General features: G+C 37.1%; 1 protein-coding gene across 6 annotated transcripts in view; it reads left to right on the forward strand.

Annotated features, from left to right (window-relative positions):
* AREL1 (apoptosis resistant E3 ubiquitin protein ligase 1) overlaps positions 1–6,662 on the forward strand; it is a 61,098-nt gene extending 54,436 nt beyond the window's left edge. For 5 of the 6 annotated variants that reach the window (XM_074290023.1, XM_074290019.1, XM_074290020.1 and 2 more), the window contains 3 exons: positions 1,713–1,802; positions 3,582–3,757; positions 3,879–6,662. In XM_074290023.1, coding sequence (XP_074146124.1) covers positions 1,713–1,802; positions 3,582–3,757; positions 3,879–3,981 — 369 coding nt within the window. In that variant the 3' untranslated portion in view covers positions 3,982–6,662. The remainder of the gene's footprint in view (positions 1–1,712; positions 1,803–3,581; positions 3,758–3,878) is intronic. The other variant, XM_074290025.1, reaches the window with a different exon arrangement.
* The last annotated feature ends 1,671 nt before the right edge of the window (positions 6,663–8,333 follow it).

The following is an 8,333-nucleotide window of genomic DNA, read 5'->3' on the forward strand; positions in this document are numbered from 1 at the left end:
ACCACTATCTTTTCTTCATTTAATACTTCTTAAGTCTTTCTTGCTTCATTAGACTATAGTAATGGAGACTCTAAAAATGACCAGTCATCTATAATGAGTGATAATGTTGGATGAGTCAATGAACAGATGGTTCAGCATCTGCGCTGTTGAAGGGGGTATTAATTTGGATGTAATTAAAGATTCCTGGAGGTACTTAGGGGCTCATTTTATGGTGTCCAGGGTTTTCCCCCAAATCTTGGGAACTTTGAAACTTCAATAAGTAAAGTTGTAGGTTTGATAACATCAACCTGTAAGCAGCTTTTAAAAGCAGCTTTTAATGACATTTAGGACAACACCATCATACAGTTATACACGATATATACATATTTCAGATCTTGTAACAAACAGAAAATGACTACTGTAGATAAGAAGGCAAATTATCTACTTGATGAACAGAATTGAAGTCCATACTCTCTGTGAGAAGAACATTGAGTTTGCAATTTACAGATGATTACTTTTATACCTACAATTTAAATGAAGTTTGTAATTGAAAAGTCAAAAGTCAAAAGTTTAAGAAAAGAATTTTTAAAAATGCTTGGATTTTGAAACATTTAGAAGTTTTAAAAGTGGCTGAATTTTTTTTTTTTTTAATAGATACTATGCATCCTGCAAAATGGGAGTGTTGTTTTGAGGGAATGGGGAGAGGTAGGGTTATAGATAAGGACCTCAGCAGCCTTGTGTTTGTACTTGTTAATAGAATTTTCTTAGATCATGATTTATATAGCATTTGTGTATTATCTGGTATGGTGAACACTTGAATATAGAATCTAAGTGAAATGGATACTAATTGCCTGAAGTTTCTAATAGCCAAGTAATTTAAGAACTTATTTTAGGGTCGAAGAACTCTTACCTCTTGCTTTTGAGAGATGTTTATTACTATACTTGAATTTACTTTTGTCATATTTATGCATTTGGGAAGAAGGGAAAGAAAAGTTCTTTAATTTTAAACTTTTAATTGGTTAGTTGTGCTGACATTTTTTTGGTAGTAGGAAGAGGTTTTAGTTGAGTCTAGTGTTTGCATAGCATATGAGTGCTGTATCTTCATGTTCAGCTACTATGTATTGAATATCTTTCAAATTTTGAACCTACCAAGAACATCATTTGAGCTCTGAAATTATTAATTTTCTGATGTTTTTTATTATCCCCAAGATACTATAGTATCTCATATGATTGAAGGGAGGGGAAGTTAAGGACTAAAGTTGACAGAATTAAAATTTAATTTTAAAATGACTGCAGGCAGGAAAGAAGGTATATCAAATTCTGGATTGGTTTGAGTGCTAGCATTGAGGGAAAAAATACCTCTTTGCTTCCTTCTTCATACTCTGCTCTATATGATTCTAGAAGGCCCTTGTTCACTTTTGCTATTTCTCTTCACAGAAATAACTAGCAATTACATTTTGCCCCTAGGACCTTTGATGTTATGACCTTGCATTTTTTTGCCAAAAATTTCCACTTACCTTTTTCTCATGTGATACTATCTCTTTATTCAAGATTTTTTTATATTGGCTTAGGAAATAGCTAGCATTTAAATATGTTTTAATCTTTGGTAATGCCATTACTTAAATAAAATATAGAAAAGATCATCTAAGAAGGCCTAATGGAAATAATGCCCTTTGCTTATAACATTGAGTTGATGAGTATGCTCCCATTAATCTTTGCCAATCTCCTTTTAGCTGCTGATGTGTGGTACTGGTGATATCAATGTCTCTGATTTCAAGGCACATGCTGTGGTGGTGGGAGGTTCATGGCATTTCAGGGAAAAAGTAAGTAGAAAAAACTTATTTTTTTAATATTTAAAAAAAATTTTAATAGGACTTTATTTTTCCAGTTACAATTAGATAGTTTTCAACATTCATTTTTGTAAAATTTTGAGTTCCAAATTTTTTTCTTCCTCTTTCCCTTATCTCTTCCCTTCCCAAGATAGCAAACAATCTCAAATAGGTTACACATGTACAATCATTTTTTAACATATTTCCATATTAGTTGTGTTGGGAAAGAAAAATTGGAACAAAAGTTTTTTCTTTTTTACGATTTTCACTTTTGTTCCATTTTTTCATTCTGAACATAAGAAAAAACTTTTAAAATTTTAAAAAAAAGATTTAAATGTTTTACTTATATAACTTTTTTTCCCTCTATCTTTACTCTGTGCCAATTTTTGTAATTTAAAAAAAATAATTAGGAGAAAAATTAACTTTATTGTAAAACTAAATCATCAACTGAGTTTGGAATTATATACAGTGACATATATATATATATACATATATATATATGTATATGTATACATATAATATACATTATATACATAGCCTCTCATCTCTCGAGTAAAAGGTGGGGTATACATTTTTTCATCTCTTCTTTGGAGCCAAGCTTGGTCATTATAATTATATGAGATTCAGTTTTGTAGTTATTATTTATTTAGAAAGAAATTTTATCATTAGATCTTCTTTCTTTTAATGATGAAGGTAAATATTGTATACTTCATCATATCACACATCCCACCTTGCCATTTGGGAAATAGATTTCAAAATGGAAACAAACTGGAGAATTCAGAATAAGAAACTGAAGAACATTAAAGGGGTCAAAGAAGTAGACATGTTTAAAATGGAAAGGAATGAAATGTGGAGGTAAAAAGATTGAAATGTTAAGGGAGCAGAATCCTTAAGGACTTTCCTAGTTCATGCATCAGGATAATTGAAATATAAGCAGTAGCAAATGCAAATAATTAGCCAGCTAATAAATATTCATAGTAAAGGTTAATTACAACATTTTTTACACAATCTCTGTCCTTGAAGTAGATTAGACTAAGGCTTGCTACTTTCAGACAAAGGATTTCAAAGACAATCATTCAGTCAACAATTAATTAAGCATTTAGTTTGTGCCAGCCACAGAGCTAAGTGCTTGAGATACGCCCCCCCCCCAAAAAAAAGGACAAAAATAATATCTTTACCATCAAGGAGCTGACAGTCTAATGGACATTCTAATTATATATAAGCATAATCAAAGCTAAGTACAAACAAGATAGAGAAAATAGAAGACCATTTCAGAGGAAAGGTACCAGTTTCTTGCTGAATGTGGGATTTGAGCAATCTCTAATGAAGCCGGGGAAGCTAACAGGCAGAGGTGTGGAGGCAAACTGTTTCAGCCATGAGAAATACCCGCTAAAAAGAGTCAGGGGATAGAGGGCTGTGTCTCAGGAGCAGCAAATGGACCAGTGATGTGGGATCAGAAGATGGGTGGAGGAGGAAAGTGTAAGAAGAGGAAAGGTGAGAAGTAGCTAGATTGGAAAGGCCTTCCAATGCCAAACAGTTGCCTTTGGCATCATTCTACTTCCTAATAGATGGAATTCCCTTCTAGTCTTAGAATGAAATGGACTCGTCACCAGTGCTTTGAACCCATGCAGCAGTTCCAGCTCATCTTAGAAGAAATCATTATACCTGATCCTTCCTTTGTAGCTCCTGAATACCCCAGAGCTTATTCTTCTATTCTCTAAATCATCAGGCTTTTTCTTGTTTTTTTTTCTGACCCTTTGCTGTTCTTGCCAGGTAATGAGATGGTTTTGGACTGTAGTCTCCAGTCTCACGCAGGAAGAGTTGGCAAGGTTGCTTCAGTTCACAACTGGCTCCTCGCAGTTGCCCCCTGGAGGCTTTGCTGCCCTCTGCCCCTCCTTCCAGATCATTGCAGCGCCTACTCACAGCACGTTACCCACTGCACACACGTGGTGAGTGTTTGACCATAAATGACAGCCTTTTGGAGGAACTTCTTTCCACCTCTTGTCCTTTGTGACCTGTCATTACTAATGTGATTTAATTGATTTTCTTGATTTTCTTCTTGCTTTCCAGTTTCAACCAGTTGTGCCTCCCTACATATGACTCATATGAAGATGTGCACAAAATGCTGCAACTGGCCATCAGTGAGGGCTGCGAGGGCTTTGGCATGCTCTGATCCACTCTTCTACTGTCCATCTGAACCCTAGGTTCTCCAGAGTGCCCTGAGTGCACAGTTCCCTTTCAGGCAGAGCACACACACAGCCTTCTGGCCCTGAGGACAGACAGAGCAGTCAGTCAGAAGATGTTGCATGCTCCCTTATTTCTGGAGTATTTTGCCACCTATAGGCCTTGTCCCTAAATCCCCTATTATTTCCTTCTCCTCACCATAGGCCACTTCGGTACGGTACATAAATATTGGAAGTTTTTGGCATGTTACCCATCTGAAAGAAGAGGAATTCCACATTGGTCCTCAGTGAACAGAAGATCTCTGCAGTTGGGGCTTCCTGTTCTTTGGAAGACTGTGCACCAAGGGTTCTGAACTCTGTTGGACATCTGGCTCGCTGGAAGCCTTAATATTTGCCCATGCCTTGCTCCTTCTGCTAATGCTCCCCAATGGAACCCCCTTTTCTCTTCCCTCTGGGATCTGACACAGCCACAAGACCTTCTCTGTGGAAAGGATGATGCCTTTTCTCATCAGGAGCAGAGAGAATCATAGTATCTGCTATAGGAACTAGCCAGTCTTAACTGGTCATTGCTTTGTTTCCCTGCATAAAGCAGACATTCATAGGCCATAGCGTTGTACTACCTCTAATGGGAACTGGCAAAAGGTGCCCTTCTCCTGGTGTCAGATGACACTGGGTACAGAACTGGAAAAGAAGCTGCTCTTATAAGCATTTCCAGAAGAACTCACAAAGCCCCACAAGAGAGTTCTTTTGCTGTTTTTTTGTTTTGTTTTGTTTTGTTTTTGTTTTTATTTTTGTTTTTTTCCCCCTCTTAAAGTCAGGCCAGGTGAAGAAAGCAGACTCGGTTTATGATATTTAAGATGATAGAGCTACAGTCCCCTAAGCTGAACATAGTGATTATATCTCAACCTTTAACTGTAGCAGAATCAAGGATCATTCTTGAGTGCATGGCTAGTTAGAAACTTGAGTCTGTTCACTTTCCTCCATGTTAGGCAATCTGCTATGTTCTGTGAATCCATCTTTTGCAGGGCACTAGTATTTTGTCTTAAGACCTTGCTAGAGAAATAGTCTAGCATAGGAATCCTATTTATTATCCATTTGAATTCTACTAGAGAAATCTTTCTAGCAAAGAATTAGAACATTAGTTTAATTCTCCCTGATAGATATGAATTCCTTTTTTTCCCCCTTTATTATTTTCTTCATTCTGGGAGTACTGAGGCAAGGAGAAAGGGATCTAGAATTCCTGAAATATGGCACACTTTTGACCTGTGGTAAAGCCTTCTTATGTCCTTTCTTTCAGGTTCAGGGCACTGAGAATATGCTTAAAAGAGAGCTGCTTTAATAGTAAAAGTTTAGCTGCATCAGTGCCTTCCCCTTATCAACCAGGGATAGGAAGGGTATGGGCAAGGTGGAAAGGAAGAAAGAAATTATGAATGCTGGTTTCTGAGAAACTGTGGAGGGTCTTGATTGGTGGAAACTAGAAAATATCTTTTGGAAGATTTTCTTTTTTATTACAAATTTGAATAATAAAAATTTCAAAATTAGAAATTTTGCCCTCTTGAAAAGTTTCCATTTTCAAGAATGCTTTGCACCAGTGGAGTGCTTTTTACACCAAGAATACTACAAGCCATCTTTGTTGCCAAAAGCAGCAAGTATACAAGAATCCTAAGAAGAAACAGAACTTATGGCAGGGCCTCAGCCTCTTGGAAACCTTCAGGTGGGGACCAGGAGGGATAAGCCCTCTCACCCTTACCCTTTGCCCTCTCCCTGAGCTGCTACAGCTCCTCTTTGGCTTCAGTCTCTTTCAGCTGTAATTTGTTCTTTCTTGACCAGGGTGCTGTCCTCTCCCATTTGCTGGAGCCAGAATCTTGCAGCTGGGGCCTTAGCACTCCTAGATCTTCCATGCCCCATGTTTACTGCTCTCCTCAGGGACCCAGACAAGGTGTTGCTTCTTGCCTTAATCCTCTTCCAGTAGGATGTGAGAAGGCAGGTGCAATCACCACCCTGGAAAACAGGAACAACTCTTCAACCCTCAAGCCTAGATAGGGGGTTTCCAGCTTTGGGCATGTGGACTGCCTCTGTGGTTTTCCTGTGGTGGACCCTCTTCTGGATCCCCTAATCACCATTCCAGAGAACTTACTGCTGGGAATTAAGGTTTTTTTCCTTGGCTAGAAGTCCTGTAAAGCTTTAGTTTTAGTATTTGTTTAGAGGGACTTGAGTCCCATAATAGCTCTCTTGGAGTAACCCCATAACTATAGTGAGTCCTCAGTGTCTGGTTAATGAAACCCCTTTGGTACTTACTATCTGTTGTTTTTTTTCCAGCTCCAGTTTACCCTGCTCCTTCATTCAGTCCAAAAAGGCTCCTGGCCCTATCTGATCTTCCCATCCTGTCTTTGGCATTTACCAGTGTGGGAAGACTATACAGAACATTGAGGGAAAGACTATTAATTTTTTGGTAGTTCTTGATATATATTTTTTTGGTTGGCACTTTTATTTATTCCCTTGGGATTGAGGTGCTTTGGGGTTAATGGAGTTCACAACAAAGGAAAAGGCTGCATGTTTCAGGAACTTGGGCAAGGGCCAGTCCCTGCTACAGATTGGTCAATCTGGGTAGGGTTTGATCCATGTGGGCAATTGCAGCTGATGGTGTAAATAGTTTGTACAATAAATAAAAGTTTAAAAGAAATAGTAAATAACATGTGTGTTGTTTAAATTAGTTTCATTAAGTAGTATTAAAAATCTCTTTGAGAAGCTTGAATTGTCCAGACTGGAGATGGAGAAAAGAGCTATGCGAGACTGTCCAAAGAGGCACTCATTGTAGTAACTAAATGGAGAATGTTTCATGGAGGAGGCAGAGAACTTGGATACCTAGAGCTGGAAAACATTAAAGGTCATTTGATTTAACCTCATTTTCTAGATGAGATAACTAAGACCCAGAGAGGAAGGGATGATTTGAATCCAGGTGCCTCCAAATTCACTGCATCACATGGGGGTGGGTCTTTGGAGCAAGCAAACACATTACAGAAAATATAAGATATGAATTATTTTTCCTAAACTGATTGATGCAAGTCTATGCCAGGTATTGTGCTAAATACTTTGTACAAATATTATCTCATTTGATCTTCACAATAACCCTGCAAGTAGTTACTATTTCCCTCCCCTATTTTATTGTTGAGGAAACTGAGGCAAATAGGTTAAATTGCTTACCCAGAGTCACAGAGTTAGTAAAGATCAGAGGCCATATTTGAACTTAGATCCTCCTGTCTTCATTGTGCCACCAGATATCGGTGTAATCCTCTGAAATCTTGTTAACATTTCTGCTTGGCCTTGTGCCTTGATTCTGAAGCAATTTTTCTAAGCAGTGCCAGTTTGTAACACAGACATGTTTTGTAAATAGAAGAGGCAGAGTCCTTTGACTCTCCCAGTAGAGATTACCTTAAGCGAGAAGGAAGAGGAAATATCCTGTTTTTTCAGGTAAGTAATAATAATGGTATCATTCTTCCTTGGCTGAGTCCCTGTGTAACTTGAAAGGGTTTTTAAAAAATCTTTAATGTTTTCTTGAAAACTTAATCATAAACTTAAAAGTACAGCTATCTAAACTTGTTTATTAGCTATTTATAGTTTGTTTCAAGGAATAAAATATAAATTTTTTCCTATGTCTGTTATTACTTAGTAGAAGCCTCTCTTTTTACTTCAATAGATGAATTCTTCAATTCTTCAAAAAATTTTTATTAATGGATTTAATCAAGAAATAGAAACATTTGCCTATATAAAGAAGAAAAAAGAGGATCAAACTGACACTTCTGTATAGCTTATTTGCTTAAATTTAACATGGTAGTTCCAACACTTTCCTGTCCACCTGTGACTTTCTGAATTTCCTTCTCTCTTCTGTATATTTAAATTATTTTTCATCAATGATCTTAACTTTTTTTATATATCAATTCTCCATATCTCACTACTCCATGAACCCTTCTGAGCTTTTCCAGAACCCTAGAAAAAAAAAAAAAAGAATTCTAACTTAACCAATGAGTGAAAGAGCTAAGGGAAGCTACACATTGGCTGTTTGAAATTTTCTACCTCATTCTGAACCACTTTTACTAGAAGTTGAAACCATTTTACTAGAGGGAGGGATTATGAGTTTTCTGGAGTTGGGATTGATTATTTCATTTATCATATTTCTTAAGTCTCATATGGCAGCTAGGTGTCTCAGTGGATGGAGTGCTAGCCTTGAATCAGACCCGAGTTCAAATTTGGCTTCAGAAACTGTGTGACCCTGAGCAAGTTATTTGATACTGTTTGTCCCAATTTCCTCATTTATAAAAGGAACTGGAGAAGAAAATGGCAA

The sequence above is a fragment of the Sminthopsis crassicaudata genome, chromosome 2, assembly GCF_048593235.1.
Source record: "Sminthopsis crassicaudata isolate SCR6 chromosome 2, ASM4859323v1, whole genome shotgun sequence".
NCBI lineage: Eukaryota > Metazoa > Chordata > Mammalia > Dasyuromorphia > Dasyuridae > Sminthopsis > Sminthopsis crassicaudata.